A 17,986-nucleotide genomic window follows, 5' to 3' on the forward strand; every position below is an offset into this window, starting at 1 on the left:
AGTGAAGAAAACCATCTAATTTTCACATTCAAAAAGCCTTTTTGTTTAGTCAACTTTTCAGATTCATTTATGGAAGTGAGAATTTGTGGGAACAAAAGCCAAATGTTTATTAGCAGAATGAAATAGCTGGACTGAACAACATAACATTAATCCTTTAAAAAGGATTTTGGTTTAGGAAACCATTTGTAGTTTTGACTTTTTTTTTTGAGGGTAAAATGGTTTGATTTTTTTTGGAAGCTTTTGTCCTAGGAAGAGGAAGCCCATTCTGCAAGCAATACTGCGTGTGTGCTTCCATCAGCACTGGGAGGCATCTCCACTTCCCTGTCCCAGGGCACCTGGAACCTCCCCTGCCTTGACCATCTCCTTGTTCCCTCACCTCAGCAGCCAGCTACGGTGCCTGCTGGATGTACCTGAGCGTGTAGAGCACTTTTCCGTCGTTCCAGATGCGGAGGAGCTGGTTGGGAGTGGTTATCCAGTGGGAATCAGCCCGCTTGGAGTTCCTGAAGAAGGTGTCTGGGATCCAGATGCGGCTCACCATGTTGGTGTTCAGGGTGAGGGCCTTCAAGGTGCTGTTGAACCGCAGGCGCCGGTCGTACCACGTCTGAGCAAAGAAGATATCAATGGTGTATTCCTGTGGAACAGAAGGAAGAACAGGTCTTCCTGAGAGGGAATTCAGGCAAAGCAGAGCCCTGTCCCCTCGTCTGTAGGCCCCTGTTTTGGAGTCATAGTTGTAACATTTATTTCTTAAGTCCAAGAGCGGGTGTTGGTGAGCACTGACACCTTTCCAGGATCACCTTTAGCCCACGGTCAGGACATCCATGGCACGCTTAGGAAGAGCCAAAGACTTTGTGTTTGCTGCTGGACTGAGCTGTACCATGTTTGGCCTGACCTATGCCTGGAAAACCAGGACCATACAAACAAGGGCTTGGGCTTTCTCTTGACAGACACCTCAACACTCCTGTTAAGCACGGGCATGATGTGGATGTTGGCTGAATCCAGTCCTAAGTTTAGCTACACCTTTTAAAAACAGGCAGGGAAAGCTGCTCACCAGCTTATCAGAGAAGGCAAGCAGACAGCTCTTTCTGTTATTTATTAGGATACAGCCCACCTGTGCTCCACACTCCTAATTTGTACATACAGCAATAATAGTGTTGTGCATAAATCTAGTGAGAATCCATCCCTTGCTGCAGGACTCACCCTGTAAATGGTTTATATGAAAACTCAGGGCACTCTGGGTCCCTGGGCAGACACCCCTTGCTGCAGATTAGAAAAGGAAGCTGGAGCAGGGGCTGTTATGCTCCAAGTTCTTGGTGCAACCAGTTAAAATCTTGAGTCTTTTGCAGACAGAAAAGAGAGTTTCCACCATAGTAAGGGCCTTCAGTTTTGGTGAGAGTGTGTCCTAGCTCACTGATAACTGGAACTTCTGGGAGGCAGCTCCTCTCTGGGTTGGACTGGCAGTAGTCCACACCATTAGCCCACCGTTCTGCTGCTGGCTGCTGCAAGCCAATTTGCTCCTTAACCTCTTTTTCAGCCTGCCTGAGAAGGTGCTAATTAGTGCCATGCAGGAACATGTCTGGCACTCAGTAACTGTCTGAACCAGACCCCAAATCCAGTTCCAGCAGTCCATACTGTAGACGGTCACCTGCTCCTGATAACTTGACCCTTGCTCCCTTTCACTCCTGTTGAACCCCCATGACCACTGGGGCATTGTCTCCCTCTCTCTTGTGGGCAGGGACGAACAATGCCTGACTTTGCCATCTCTCCCTCTCCTTCTCCTCCTCCCTCTATTGATTTATCTCGGTGGAATTTTTATGACTGCAGCACATCCTCCCTCCGCTGCCCTCGCTGCTGGTTCCGGGCTGGCTCCTCGAACCACGCTGTTAAAATAGAATGCAGCTCTCCCTGGGACGGCGTGTCCTGCCGGGGGCGGGCAGAGCAGGGCAGAGCACGGCTCCCCACTTCATCTTCCTCGCCCTCGCTCCGCTGTCAGCCAGCTGGGGATGAGTGATTGGCCCCAAAAACGTCCCTCGCATAGGAATGAGATCATGAGAAAGGAGCGTTTGCCGTCAGATGGGACCCGGACGGGCGAGTCACTCTCCGGGCTGATGCCTCACCCCGGTGACACACAGGGATGAGCAAAGGTGACAGGGACAAGGTCCTAATGGGTGTCTAAATGGGGAAACAGGGGCAGATGCAGCACGTTCAAAGTGATGGTGTTGCCTCTACAGTTCACTCAAAACAGATGTGTGGAGGCACAGAGCAAGGACAGCAGCAGCCCTCCAAGCCAAGTACACAGGCACGGCCACTGCCCCAGACCAGGAGGCTGGGAGAGCCCTTTCCAGCACCTGAGTGCTCTGGATCACACTGGGTACTGAGTGGAAATGGGGTATGTGGTGATGAAAACATGGATCAGGCTGTGACACAGTGAAATAGAGCCCACAGGTGGGCAAAGAAGCATTGGCACAGCAGGGGCAAGATGGGCAGCCCAAGAAAACAACAACATATATGGGCAGAGCTGACTTTATTCTGCTTGGGGCCGTTTTCTTTTTCTTGTCAGCCACCAGGGCCAAAATAGCACAACATTTGACATATTCTCCTCCACCCCTGTACACCTTGTTTGAGTTAGTTAGTATGAGTTTACATTTCTCCTCCTGAGCAGTATCTCTGATGTAGGAGAAAGCAAACAAAAATGCAGTGATAAATCCACGTTAGATGCTACTATCAGTTTCTGACTCCTAACTGGAGTCACTGGTGAGATCTCGCTTCTGGGCTGGCTGCTCAGTTAGATGTCCTGCTGTAAAGTTCAGCATTCAGGTCTGCTATAACCAATGCTAACACTTTTGGAAGAGTGGAAGGTCAGCTATCCTGGGGGTTTAGTATTTGTTGTCAAGCCCAGATTTTCAGGAGGAATCAGCATTAAAGAGCTCCTCCTGTGCCATTCATAGCCAGCCTTTGCAAAAGGTGTAGTGCACAAGTCATTCAGTCCTGAAAAATCTGAGCTGTTATTGTCACTGTCCTGTAGTTTGATCTAATTTCAGTGGCTATTATTAGCACAGCTATTCACGAGGAAGAACTTGGTAGCTGAGCTGATTCTACATAGGGAGCCCATTGGGAAATTTTGGCATTTACAAATGTATTTTCTTTCAGAATTATCCGAGGCAACATTTATACAAAAACACTGTGGACATTGGGAGGACTTTTACCCTTCCAATTTTCTCCCTCCTCCTGCTGCGAGGAAGAGAGTGAGCAGCTGTGTGTGGCTGAGTTGCAGGCTGGGGCTAAACCACAGCAGTTCCTTCAGCACCTGTTTCTGATCAGCAGTAGGACACTGCTTAGACCCTTCCCTGGGCATTGATGAGATCCCACTTAGCTGTAGGCATCTGACCAAGGTGATTAAGACAGGAGGTGTGTGACCACGGGTTTCCTACAGTCACTGGAGAGGGGTAGGCAGTTCTGCAGGGAGATCTCAGTACGAAGCAATCCAGGTTGTCTTCTGAAAATACCTCACACTCTTACTGACCTTGGAAGAGTCCAGGCTGATCAAGGCTGAACAGCTGAAGTTTGGCTAAAGCTGAAGATGAGCTCAGCCCCTAAAACTTTGGGCACTGTTTCTTGATCTCCTGCACCCCTGTAGTTTCTCTCTGCCCCTGACTCATTCTCAACCATCAGAAAGAGACTTCTCAATGCTTCCATTTCCCCATGTGGAAAAAAGGTTATTGTAAAATACGCCTCCACCCTTACTGTACCATCTGCTGTGCAGCACATGGAGGTTGTTAACTTCTCTGTGAAAGCATAGGCATTTTTAGTGTTTTCAGCAGAAGGAGCTAACAAAATAAGAGGAATTGCTCTAACAGTTAGGCCATGCCATTTGGATCACACGTGGGGTGGCACACACATGTTGGCACGCATGCAATATCACATCAAATTTCAGTCATAAAATAATAAATCAAACTGCTCATAAGGCAAACCCTGAGGGCTGCCTGCCCTAAACACTATCACATGAGTTTATCCAATGCTAAGGGATGCCCTGCAGCATTGCTGCTGCTAGCTGGGTGTACTCCTGTCCAACCCAGCCTTTCAGCATGTCCCTGCTGGCCCTCGGTCACTGTCATCACCTGGCACTGCTGCACATCACTGATCAGTCCTCGTTTTCCTCATGTGGGCAGCACAGATGCTGGTGGAAACACAGTTCCAGAGAATGGTATAATCCCAAAACATTTAATGGAAAAAATCGTGTTCTGTAAGAAGAACATTTGTGGGAAATAAGAGGATGGGGAGTTGACAGGAATGTTTCATATTGGAAGAAAAAAAATATGGAATAAGAACAAAAAGATTCTATTGCACTCCCAAACCCTTTCATTTTAAAAAGTATCACTTAAGTCAAAAGCTAGGGGATTTCTGTGTGAAAAGTAATTTCAAAGAAAGCCCCAAAATTTTCAATTCAAAAGAAAATAGAGAGGTTCAGAAATCAGCCTGTGCCCAGCACAAGACAGTTGGGAGATGGCCACTGTTCTCCTTGTTTGCTACCCTGTCATCCCAGCCTCTGCTGCTCTGCCCTCACAGGTGGGGAAGCAGCCCATATTTCCAGTCAGGTTTGGCTCCAGGAACTCTACTCTAGACTAAGTTCCACCCTGAGTTCAGAGCAGATATGAGTTGGAGCTGCTTGATTTCAGAGTAACAGCTTAAACTCACAGTGTTGGCATGACACACCTCGAAATCAAAAGGGTGTGTTTTCAGGTTACCTTATACACCAAATAAACACAGTTGGGCCCTCTCAAAACATCCTTTTCAAATGGCTCCAAGCAAGTTTGTGTGTTCAGTTCAGCTGATCCCTTTCAAGGGTGCATTTAGTGGGATACAGAGGAGCTGGTGCCCTGTGGTTCCTCTGTTCCACCTATGAGCTTCTCTGTGTTCTTAAGGATCTCAGCTTTCTGCCAAGTGCCAAAGAGAGGAGCAAAGCCATGAGATGAATATGTCTTAGATGGTTTCCTTAATTAGGATCAAATGAAGGATTTAAACGTGCAACTTCACTTGTATTCCACAGCAACAAGAAAACCTCCAAACAAAGGTCAGGGACCTGTAAACACGTTCTTCTGTTTTCCTGTGCTGGAGAGATAGGTTAGAAAAATCCTAAATAACAGTGAGGCTGAGAGATCAATATCCTAGACAGTCACATTCTAGCTTTTATTGTTCTGATATTTGTTTTTACTCATAGAGCTCCCTTCCCTCTGCACCTCCAAGCAAATCCCTCACTGCAGTCCAGTAAAGCAGGCTGCTTTCCTGGGAAGCATGGACACCATTTCAGGTGGTCTGATGTGAATATCGTGGGTCCATGCTGTCAGTCAGAGAGCCAAGCAAGGGAAATATTGCAGGCAAACTCTTAGGGGTGCTGCAATTCAGGAAAATCTCAGAAGTTGTTGGAGGAGACCCAGGCTTTGGGTGTATTTCTTTTAAGGGCTGGTAGGTCACTGTGCAGCTCGAGGTGAGCCAGGAAGCCTTTCCTTCATCTCCCTCTTCTGCAAAACAGGCTAGCACAAACATTCTCCCTTCAGACACAACTGTGTTCAGCATGTCCACACCCCCCCAGCCTTGCACAGATGAGCATTTTCCTCTCCATGACACTCCACTCACGCTCCAACCTGCAAAGATCTCTGACAAACCCTGGGTTGCACCCAGAAGCTGGCACCATGTCCCAGGGAACATCACAATGTAAAAGGTCTGGAGACACTCTCAAGGCTAAGTAAATAAACTAAATAAAAAAATAACAGGATTTTAGAATAATCTTGACATCTGAATGCACAATGTCTTGCCCCCACAGCTTGTGGGCTGGAATGTGCTTCTAAGATGACATATGCAAGCACTCTCCAAAGGCAGCAAGCAGAGATGTACCAGCTAGTGCCTGGCACTGACCACTTCAGCAGCTGGCTGGGCAGCACCAGGCTTCTCCCAGCTCTCCCACTCGTAGTGTGAGACATCTCGTTCGTGGCTGCCTCTGTGTCCCTACTCTGGGCAAGTTTTGTCTCTCCAACACAAAAGAGCAAAAGAATGAGAATATAAGTTTCATTCTGTTTCCAAGGTCCCCCTCTCTCCAAATCAGACCCCAGAGAGCTTTCTGGGCGTGATGCTGGCGTGGCTAGGGGAGCTCACAAGGACAAGGGGAACAGAGCTCTGATGATCTGTGGTTTCAAGGTGACACACTGAACTTCCCATCTGTCTCACTTCTGCAGCGACACCGGCAGCACTGTCCTTGTCGGAATGTCTTTCGCCTCTGCCCAGGGAATCTCAGTTGAAACAGCTTTCTTTTTATAATACAAACTTGCTATTAAAAACCATCTCCATGTCCTGTGCTCGTGCCAGGAGCTGTCAAACAAGACATGCTATTCCTGCTGCTCTGTCCATTGCAAACTCCCCAATCCCAGCCCGCTCGCCCTTGGACTCTGCAGATGGGAACTGGGCAGGGCTTTTGAAACTCTGATGGTGTCTGAGATCTCTACCTGCCCCTTCCCACACACCCCTGCTCGTGCCTGATCCTGTGAGGGTGCAAGTGGGGACATCTAAAAGGCAGGTTTTTATACTTATGACAGCCAACCATCTCAGACTTTCTTTCCCCTCAAACCCTCTCTTCTGAGATGTTCCCTTGTGCCACCATGTCCTGTATTTCAGAGATGTTATCTCCTCCCACACAACCCCAAGGTGGCTGTTGATTGCTGTGGTGCCCATTTCATGGGAACATGGGCTGGCACATGGAGTCTGTCACCGTGAGCCCGAGGGGCACACGACCCAGATGTGTGTGTTCTAGCATCTGTTAACAGTCAGTACCCCAAGGATCAAGGAAAGTCCTTGAGTCGAGACATGACATCAGCCAGGCTCTGGTTTATAGAGGCACAGTCTGTCTGCACTGTCCTTGATGAGGCTATTACTGAAAAGGCAGAGATGTGGACACGGGATGCTATATGATGATGGGGCAGAATTAATTAAAGGGGAAGGTACCGAAAACTTAATGAAGTATTATGAAAGGCACCACGGGGAAGGAGCCTCCATTTAACCTGGTTTTTTTGTCCACTCTCAGGAGAGGACATGGGTGCAAGGCCACGTGTAAGCACCTTCTAATGCAAGCAAAGATGCAGCCCAGTTACCACGAGCTCCAGAAGATGCCTGGGGTGCTTGCAGAGCAAAGCCACACTTGTCCAAGTCTTGTTTGCATGTCACACCTCACTGCTAAATGCTTAAATGTTCCCCATGACGTTGGGACTGAAGGAAGAAGGAAGGAGGTGGGGGAAGAGAAGATGTGAGGACAGAAGCACATAGGAACTGGAAGAGAATGCTTAGCACTTTGGACAGGTGCTCTTGTCTGTTTGTCCTTTAGGCTCATGGGGTGTTTGACGAGACAAGGAAAAATTTCCTTTGAAAGGGCTGGAAGACAAACCTTCTCACTGCATACAATTAACTCCCCAAGATCGCTCCTCCAGGATGGCTTGACAAGATGCAGATGAGAAGCTGGAATTCCTTTAATTGCACTTACCATTCCCATGCCACCCACTGTGATTAAAATGAAACACTGGGATGGGCAATATTAGACTGGGAAAGCAGCTGCTGCTGCTCCCCTGGACCAGGCAAAGGAAGGTAGGAGGTCCCATGGATTTCCCAAGGTGTCCAGTCCCAAACACTCCTGGGCTGTCTGGGATGGTCAGCTTGTCTCCACAGAGCCTACTTTTGCCTGGAAATATCTTCTGTTCCTCCAGCTTGGACGTGCTCCTTGCCCTGTCTCTCTGTCCTTACAAACTCACTGTCCCAGGTTGCTCTATTCCCACAAGGCTGCCTGCAGGATCCTACTTAATTCTGGAGCTGGACACTGCAGCCTCACTGCCTCTTCCCTAGGGTGGAGGTGGTACCTAAGAGAGAGGCTCTCCTCCCAAACCCTGATGCTACTCTGTCCTCCTCTCACAAAAACAGGTCTGAGAAAGTGCAGTGCAGGCAAGTCCCTGGGATGTCATCCATTGTATGGAAATGCCTGTGCTGGCCAGAAGGAAAAACACCGTATGCCTGTACAAATCCCTTTCTAATCCTCATCCTCAAGATAAGAGAAAGTTCTGCTTTCACAAAAGGGGAGGGGTTTGTCCCCTCTGCAGAGATTCTCATTCCTGACCCTGTTCTCCCTTGGCCCCAGATGAAGGAGGAGATGGGAACAGTGTACTCTGCTCCACCGACTCTTTCAAGGAAACCTGTTTCATGTTGTCTCTCATGCCCCTTTGCTGTTCTTGCCAGCTCTCTCTTCCTGCCCTGCCACTTCCTTGATGTAGCTCCTTCTCCCAGCTTCATTTTGTTTTTCCTTTCGGAGTTCTTCTTTTCAAGCCACCACAAAATCAAAGCCCAGCCCCGACGAGATTTCAAGGGAGCACCGGGCTAAGGAAAGGAAAGCAGCTGGGAGAAGACTAACCAGTTTACAGGGAAAGAACAATTTCTTTCTGCCTCCCCTGCTGGGTATTCAAAGGGCAAAACAAGCTGGAGTGCAGTTACAGAAGAGTTACCAGGCCAGCTGATTCTCCTGTCCAGGCAGACATCCACACTTCAGGCCAAGTGTGGAGGTCATTTGCTTGTCCAGCCACTGGACAAGCAGGACCTGCCAAACTCTGCTCCTGTGGGCTGCTCACTTCCCATGGCACCTGCTGGCTGCAAAAGACTCTCCTCAGAAATGAGAGTCTAGTATTCCCAGCCTTTTTTTTCCAGCTCCCAACTGTTTTGTAGAGACTCTGCCTGCTGCAGATGCCTCCTTTAAAACACAACCACTCTACCTTCCTCAGCTGCCCTGGATGACTTTAGGACATCCCTGGGGAGTGGTGAAAGAGATGAAGGCTCAGTTTTCTACACAGTGGTATAAGGAATACACTGACAGAGCTTGTGTCTCCCAGAATCAAACATAGAAAGAAACCAAACACTTTTGGCTCTTAAGCTTAGCCCAGAGTTCCCAGGATCTGGGCAGCACATCCTCTGCCGTTCCTTACCAAATCCCAGCACTTGGACTTGCTTTCGGCTTTTTGTCATTGCAGCAACACTGAGGTATTTTCATCCCCCCTCTTGCTGATCCAGTGAGAGAGGAGCAGTATCTAAGCAGTCCTTGGCCTCACTGCTGCAGAACCGGACTGAAGTTTGCAGCCAGATCCACAGGAAGCTGCACCCAGAGCCACGAGCACCGGGAAGGGAGCTTGGCTCCACACAAAGGCTCACTCCCCCTTGAAATGCAAACTGACATCCCCATTCCCAGAGCTCCTTCCATCCCCCTCCTTCTCTGCAGAGACCCTTCCTTCCCACACCTCCTGGTGAGATTTACTCTGCCAATCCCTCTGGCAATCTGCTCCAAGCCATGTCACCACTGTGGCTCTTTTTTGTGTTGGGGAGAACTGGAGTTCATTGCCCCTTCTCACAAGGTGCAGATTCCTCTGACAAACTAAGGCTGCAAGCTCTGGGCAGGTCTGTCAGTCTGACACTGCCAGATCATGAAAGGAAATGGTTGTCTTGAATATATCACAGGTTTCTCTGCCTTCAGCTTTTCTTTTCAAGGACAAAACGAAGAGAAGATCAGCCAGTTATTATCCTAACTTCACCCTCCTTCCCCCCTGTGGATGTAGGAACAACCAACCTAACTCCCACAAGTTTTTCCCACTTCTCTACCCTGCTGCTTCACATCCTCTCCTTGTCCTCTTTCCACTGCTAAGGTGGCTTTGGGTGTCTGTGTAAGGAGAATGACAAAGGGCCACAGGTGAGGTGTGGGAGGTGTCACAGGTACACTGGCAAGGCTGGAGGGAGAGAGAAGCAGATCCAGGGGAACTGTCAGAAACAAGGTTTCCAACATTTGCAGAGTCCCTGCTCTAACCTCCCGAGTTCCCCTGCCACAAGGAGACAAGGTGTTCCATCACCCACACTCCAGATGTGTTTTGGTTCACACATCCCCTGTGCCTCTGCCTCGGAGGAGCCATTGTCATCGCTGGCAATTCTCCTGTTGAGCAGAGGGTTAGAGCCATTCCTGGCAGGTCAGAGACCAAAACCACAAATTCCCCCACCTCCAGTGCCCCCTACAGTCAGCGTGATTCCTCTGGGGCTTTGAGGAGCTGCTGCTTTGGGAGTTGGCGGGAAATGGCTGCAGAATCCACCTGCCCACTCAGTGCTGACTGTAAGATAAGACCATATCTCCTACAAAAGACACCAGGCTGGAGACACAGAGGCGCCAAGGAACTGCCTGGAGGCACACAGGAGATGTGAGGGGTTGCAGGGAGGAGAAGCAAAGCCACAGGAAGGCTCAGGCTGGCAGTATCACTGCTCCACTGCTGCTCACTTGCAACTTGTATCATGGGCAATTAAATCCTTCCTGTGCACAGAGATGGGATGCAACAGTCTGAATATTCAGCCTTTAGCACTGAGGCATGAAGAGGTCCGTGAAACATATTGACTGGGGTCACCCACAGCCACTGAATTCTGAGAAATGGTCTCCATTTTGTAACACATTTATAGCATGCAGATTCCACATCAGCCTTTTAGGGGAAATGGTAGGACAGCTTCATCTAGGGATGGAGGAAATAAGCAGAACTGATTTCTACCGGAAAAAATGAAGTTTTGTTGAAAATAAATGAAACTAGTCAACACCTAAAATGAATTACCTCTACCTTACAATTTCATTCAGAAACTTCTTTTTCTTTAGTAAGCTAACAAAGTATTTTGTTTTGCCCTTATCTGTTTGATGTACTTCACTTTGACGTTTATTTTCAAATACTCATTTTCATGCTTTACTTACAGGACAGAATTTATCACCATATGAAAAGCAAATCAAAACAATCTGGTGATATTAAATATAAATGTTTTGATCGTCCCTAAACCCATTTTTCCTCAGAAACGCTGAAGAATTTTGGCTCTTTTTCCCAAGAGGGAGGGGAGAATGAGGCCTCCTCCCCTTCAGTGCTGGCTGTTCACCCTAGACCAGAAACCATGGCCTCTGACCAGCTCTGTGACTTGGTTCTCACACACCTGAAATATCCCATCCTCTCCTGCAGAGACATCCAAAGCCTTCAGTTCACATAAATCAGCTCTGCCTTAAAAATAATTCAGCCCACTGAGTGACAACTATTGGTACAGCTCAGAGTCTATATCTTTCAAATTTGACACAACGGCGCTTTCCCTTTGACTTGGAAGAATCAATTTAATGAGGTTCAGAGCACAGACCAGTAACTGCATCACACACGTGTTTCCTGGCCTGTCCATGAGCACACATGGAGAAGCAGGACTGTTGGGGATCTGCAGAGCAGCTCCAATAGCAGAGGGGGTGGTGGGGGCAAAGGTTCAGTGCCCCTGTGCCCAGTTCATCACCCTCCAGAATTTTGGGTGAAACCCAAGCAGAACTGGCCAAGCTCATTCTGCTTACCCACCATAACTCCCCTCCAACAAGTTAAGTTTAGGTTGGACACAGGGAAGAAGTTCTTTACAGAGAGAGTGATGAGACATTGGAATGGGCTGCCCAGGGAGGGGGTGAAGTCGCCATCCCTGGAGGTGTTTAAGCAGAGCCTGGATGTGGCATCAGTGCCATGCTCTGGGTGACAAGGTGGGGTTGGGGCAAAGATTGGACTCGATGATCTCAGAGGTTGTTTCCGACCCGGTTCATTCTGTGAGTTCTGTGGTTGTGGTGGAACCAGCTGCAGCCACGCTTCACTTTGTGAAATGCAGCTCCAGCAGCTCCAAGCCCACATCTCCCAGGCACGTCCCCACCAGTGCCATGGGCAAGGCTGCATTCCCACCATCCAGCAACTGCAGCCTGTGGATCACGGCAAAGCCCCCTGTAGTGCCCTGTCAACCTGTGAGCAAGTTGGTAGCTGCCAGGGTGCCCTGGGACATCCCTCCAGCCTGGTCAGGGCCCCAGTAAGGAGAGTTCTCTGGTTACTGGAAAACGATCATCATGGCCTATTAACACACAAGAAGCCCAACTGCTGGCAGACACCTCTGGAAAGGGAGACCAGATGCACCTGCTGCAGTCCCAGACTGTGTTAGGAAGGTTTTCTGGGGATAAGGGTGGGGAATTACAGGTTGCAATGCTCTCAGGTCAGGTACGGTGAGCACATCTGCTCCTTGGGAAGTACCTACAGTAAGCAGCCTTTCCAGGCTGCCTGCAGGAGTTCAGGGCAAACAAAACACCCTCTGCATTCAGCCCAGCTGAAGAAATCTGAGTTTTTTCCAAAGGCTGGCACAAAATGAATGGGGGATTGAGCCATTCCTGCCAGCAGAAGGCCGGAAATCAGATCTGTGAAGGAATTTACAAGAGCTGCTTACTTCTTTACGAATGTTGATTTATCCCACTTTGCCCGAGGGCCAGAGGCTGCCCGAGCTGTGGCTGTGGGAAGCACCTGAGTGCCAGGAGTGAAGCTGCAGTTAAAAAACCCTTCAGTGCAGCCACGTTCTGCCTCCTCCGAGCAGGGATGTTAATTAACTTTGGGGCTTTGCTCTCCAGAGATGTCTCTGAGGAAAAAGCACATTCTCTGCCCCCAGGAGGCCACTGTCCAGATTTTCATATTTTATTTAGCTCCAAGTTTTCGAGGCAAACCCCCAGCTTTTCCCTGATATCTGACTCCTCGTGTTTTCTGCACAGCCTGCGAATAAAATACCGACGTGGATGTCACACAGAAAATATCTGGAGGGGATTACTCTATGTTCTGGATAGTAAAAGGAGCTGGTTGAATTATTCATAGTGAATAAATCAGCCCTTTCCCATTTTGGAAGCAAACTTTGACCCTTCTGGAAGCTCTTGGGTTCAGGATGGGAGTAACTTATTTATTTCATTAGACTTTTTGTTGCAGTCCATGATTTGTCCCACAAGTCACACGTGGTTGGTGTGATTCCTCAGTGGCCTCATGGGGTTTTTTTCGTAAGGCACTGACAAATACTGGCTACAGGACAGCCTCTGCCCTTCCCCGTGTTCCTGACCTCACTGCTGTGCAAACACGATTATCTACGTGATGAACAGTCCCTCTCCCAGCACTTGGACGCACAGGAATGGGCTCAGGTGACCATTCCTGAACGTCAAGGAATCAAGAGCTGTGAGAACTCTCCAAGCACATGAGTATTTGTGAAGACGTTATAAATGCGCCACCAGCTCCTGCGGCACCGAGCCATCACTCAGGCACGGAAAATAACAGCCTGAAAAAGCACTGGGGCCCTCAGTGAGCAATACCCATTTCCCAGCACTTTAAATTTCTATGATACACATCTTTATCGGGGACCAAAACCCGACTTAGCTCATTACATGAGCGTGTCCTGTGAAACCTCACCAGATTTATGCTGATGCCCAACTCTCACTGCACACAGGGCAGGCCAAGGAGAGCACACGATCCTTGGCAGAGCATTGCAACTTGCTTCAGGCACTGCAATCTACCCTAGAAGTGGGTGCATCTGGGCTATTGCCTCCTAGACAGATGATTTGTGAAGCATTTTTAAGTCCTTTCAGTTGAGAAGTGCTGTGCAACCGCTGGAGTCTATTATTATCAGGGAAGAAGGGGGGAGGTAGCAAATTTGCTTTACCTATAGGCTTATCTTGTGCTCCAGAGGAACATAGTCAAGCATTTTAAGCAGTGTGCCATATTCAATTCATTTCCTTCCTACTTATTCCAGAGCAGCCAAAGCTAAGTATAATCAAGACTTAAGTGTTCCTCAGAGCCAGACAATTATTACCGGTCTTGGTTTCCCCGTCTATTAAGGAGAAACCAAGATATTAACCCAAGCCTTGCAGTGGGGCACCAGGGCTGTAACCCTGCAGTTCTCACACTGACTGCCTTCCAACAAAGCACAGCCTCCACTCCTCGGCATGTGGCTTCGCTTCCGATGCCTCCAGCTGGCTCAGGGCTCTCTGCAAGGGTGGCTTAGCCCTGCTTGCCCAGCTCCTCTCTTGGGGACCTCTGCCCCTGCTGCTGGGGTAGCTCAGCTGTTCACAAGCAGCTGCTGCCTCACTGCACACCCTGATAATGTGGCATCGATGGGGGTTTCACTCCAAGAGCCACCGCTCGGCAGCTCGGCCACCCGCGGCTCTGAGCGGGGAGAAGCAACCCTGGGAAGAGGCCTGTGCAGACAGCCACGGCCTCTCTGCCCCACTGAGGCTCCCCATGAGCAAAGACAAAGTGCCCCAGGTCCCCAGGGTGGCTTTGCCACATCAGCCCCCTTCCTAACCACTGCTCCTTGCCAGCTTTAACTTTGACAGCCAAACCTCCCTCCCTGCCTCCTCGGGATTTACATGAAAGCAGTCAGTGGGGAGTTCTCTTCATTCATGCTGGGGCTTATACTTCTAAATTATAAAGTGTGTCAAATGAGGATTTAATTTATATTTAACAAGACAATGTTTGTAAATTAATTATTCATCAGCTGATAACGAATAAACATTTCCCTCTTCCCTCCCTCCCCCTTTTTCACAGTGTGTTCACAAATGCACCATACATGCAAATCTATTAAATCACTTCTGCAGTACTCCAGATGTGGGAAAATATGTTCTTTGTCCTCAATTTCATTAGTGTGTTGCATGGTAACTAATGTAGCCAGGCACAGCACTAGGAATTCAATAATGTGAAGCATCTCCTTCCTAAAGAGGTAAGGGGGAAATAGTCAACACTTGTGTTTGGACACATCACCCTCTTCAGGTTCCAGCCCCCCACTCATAGGCAGAGATAAGAAAATAATTTGCTGTAATAATTGAGACGGGAGCTCAGCCCTACCCCTGTAAATCACAGGCACTTCAGAGGCAGCAGAATCCCGACCCTGGTGAATAATGGAGGCCAATTTTGCTCTTTCCATCTTTATTATCATTAAGTAATGAGATTGAGGTGGTGTACAACCCCAGCAGACGAGCTGTCATCATGTTTTGCTACAGAATTTGGCACACAAGAGCATCTCCTCACATGTACCAAAGAGAGGAATCTCCAGCATCTAAACTAGCCCTTGTTGCACTGCCTCTGGTCCCAGATGCCTGAAGCAGGAAACCAAGGCAGGTCCCTGGATGAGTGGCATGTCCCCAGTCACTTTGGCCAGGAGGCTACCACAGTGTTTGGGCTGTGTTCTCAGTGTCCAGCTCCTCGAGCCTCACGCTTGGTTTTGGGCAAGAAAGGAAGAAAAGGACATTGAGCTCTGACCTCTGGGAGGAATCTGAAAAGCTCTGGGCAGGATTTGCTCCATCCCCAAGCCCAGAACAGAAGCACTTTCTCACCCATGCTGGCTCTCATAGACACTTTACGGACATCCTCAGGACTGAAAGACACTCAGCCCCAATAGTTGGCACCTGCTTTACTACTACAGCATCATTTCCTGAGAGTTAAGCATCCCTAAAGGAAGGTGATCCAGAGCTCTAGGTGCCCTTGACACCAGTTAAAGCTATAATCTATAGCAATAAAGCCATTACAAAACAAAACCAGGAGCAAATCCCTCCAGCAAACAACCAGTCAGCGAAAAATTTGAACCCAAAGTCTCCTCCTTCGGTCCATGTTGCCACAGCCCTCCCTGGCACCTCTTCCCGCAAACATGCTCGGAGAACCAAGGTGGGGCTTTGCACCAGGCTCAGTTTAGTGATAAGCCAAGGACACCTAAACACTGTCCATGTTAATGGGAATCTAATTGGGCATCCAGGCCCGTGACACAGCTTGGAAAGCTGCAGCACTGTGGGTGATAAGTCATTTGGCTGGAGGGGCTGCTGGCCGGCGCTCAGCGGCAGCCGGCAGCTCTGGAAGGGCTTGTGGCCGAGTGCATCCTTTCCCTGATGGTGTAAACACAGCTTCCCACCACCCTGAGAGCCACCACGTGTCCCTGTCCCACCCAAAGACAGGTTCACGGGGCTGGGGAGGAAATCCCAGTCCATGCATCGACTGGAATAAACAGCCGTGGGACCTGATGGTCCCACCTCTCCCCCTCAGCCCATTCTCTTTCAACCAAGCCCTGTCCCATTTCTTATCATTTAACCATCTTCTAGCTCTCTTTCTGGTTACTGCCACATTTTGGCTGGCAGAACACAGAGGGTCTTTTCCCCAGGGAGGAGAAAATGTAAAATTTGCTCAGCTACCTAAATGAGAAACAAGACTGCCGCTCTCGTCTACAAAAGATAGCAGGAAATCACTTTACATTTCTTCCCGCTCCAAACCTGCCCACCTTCTGCTGACTCCTGAATGTTAATGTTATTTATGACAAATGATTGATGAGGGAGATGCAGAATTCACACCCAGCACAGGGCATTTTCGAATCACCTATTCATTTTTAAGGACCGGAATCAGTTTTGTATCCTGACATGATTTATCATTTGGAGGTTGAGCAGCGGCGACGCAGGGCCAGCTTCCAAGCCCTGACAGAGCATCACCAGGATGAAGACAGCAGTAAGTCATTAACCCTTTGAGGTGTGAGCAGAAGATCACCGGAGACCAGTATTCAAACTATGTTGCTGAAGCTGGAGCCTTCTATTCCACCAGCGTGCCAGGCCATCCTAGAGCCTTCAGCTTCACATGCACAGACCACGCTGGTCCAAGCTAATAGCCACAGCAATGCTGTTGTATTTCTTACAAGCAGAACTAAGCTTTTGTCTTCTACACAGCCTGTCTACATGAGAGAGGAATATTTACGCAAGACACTGTCATTGCAATGCACCTAAAAGAGATCAGTGGGACATTTCCCCTCCAGTGGACCTCCCAGCCTACACAAGCCTCTGTATCTGTGGCAGAGAGAAATGTCACCATGGGCTCAACAGAGATCTAGCTCTGAGACAAATTCTGATTCCCTTCCCTTGGAAATGTGCATTTCCTCAGGTTGCTTATGGGAAAAAGCAAGATGAGGCACATGGGATGGGCCTGACAGCTGGCAGAAAGCAGAGCTTCTCAGGCTGGGAGAAGCTGTGTCAAAAGGGGCAAAGTGGGAGTGACATGTCCCCAGCAAAGACAGTCTATCATGTTTGATGCCAGCCTGAAGCTCCTGTACCTGAAGCCATATATGGTTGGTATTAGCCCAGTGGATCCAAAATACTGAAAGACTGGGATGGATGGACGTACGTTCTCACATACCTATCACCATGGCATAAGCTGTGTTTCTTAGGAAACCAGCCTAGCAGCAGTGCCTGGTATCCCTGTTTAGAAGGAAAAATGCACTCTGGATGCAGACTGGATTTTATAAACCACTCTCTACTGCTACCACCTGCGTGGCTATGCAGTGTTCCTGTGACAGCGAGGAGAGCAGAGCAGAGCTTCCAGCAGGGATGAGAAGGGGTAAAGATGAGGGGGAAAGAGAAGGAAATGAGGGGGATGTACACTATGGTTTTCCCTGGTTTTCTTGGCATATCCTTGAGCAGTGCAAAGCAGGTAGAACAGCCACCTCTAACATGACTCTCATGCTCTCCCTGCAGGCACAGCAGTGGCTGGGGAGGTGAGTACACCCTGCCCCTGCACTGCTGCTCTCGCTTCACCGCGGCTTCATGTCCACACACCCACGTGGGATGGAGGAGCTCGTGGTACCCGCTGGCAGTCAGGGATGACATCCACACGGCTCGGGGTGTGGTTCTTCTCCTGGAGACCGGGCACACTGGCACAAAGCAAGGAAATTTTCAGCCTTGAGGCCGCCCCTGCTGGGCCTCCTGATGGTGCCCTCGCCGTGTGAGCGAGCACCCAGCCAGGTGCCCATCTGGTGGCTCGTGAGCAGCTGCTTCAAAATGCTCTTTGGAGTAGAAGTGGTGCTGCAGCTACAGTGCCATTCCTCCATCCCCAGAGGGGTTTGTTCAGTGGAAATTTTGTACTTTGGAAACTAAAAATAACACACCCATCTTGGGAACTTTTTTTTTTCAGTTTAAGGGGGCTGGTTTTGTTCCTACTTTGTTTTGCATTGAGAGGGACAAGAAAAGCCTAATTGTCCTGGCTGTACCTCTCCTTTGTCCTTTCCACCCCACTGCCCGGTGGACCAAAGAAGTCTTTCAAAACCTGACAGCAGTCAGTTTTTTTCCTTG

General features: G+C 49.1%; 1 protein-coding gene across 1 annotated transcript in view; it reads right to left on the reverse strand.

The window, feature by feature from the left end:
• The window catches only part of GABRE (gamma-aminobutyric acid type A receptor subunit epsilon), a 35,940-nt gene that overhangs the window by 11,298 nt on the left and 6,656 nt on the right, over window positions 1-17,986 (reverse strand). Inside the window, exon 4 of the mRNA XM_027725180.2 lies at window positions 411-631. Within this exon, the coding sequence (XP_027580981.1) occupies window positions 411-631 (221 nt within the window). The remainder of the gene's footprint in view (window positions 1-410; window positions 632-17,986) is intronic.

This window comes from Pipra filicauda, unplaced genomic scaffold (genome assembly GCF_003945595.2).
Source record: "Pipra filicauda isolate LSUMZ 115617 unplaced genomic scaffold, ASM394559v2 scaffold9_size5747161_pilon, whole genome shotgun sequence".
NCBI lineage: Eukaryota > Metazoa > Chordata > Aves > Passeriformes > Pipridae > Pipra > Pipra filicauda.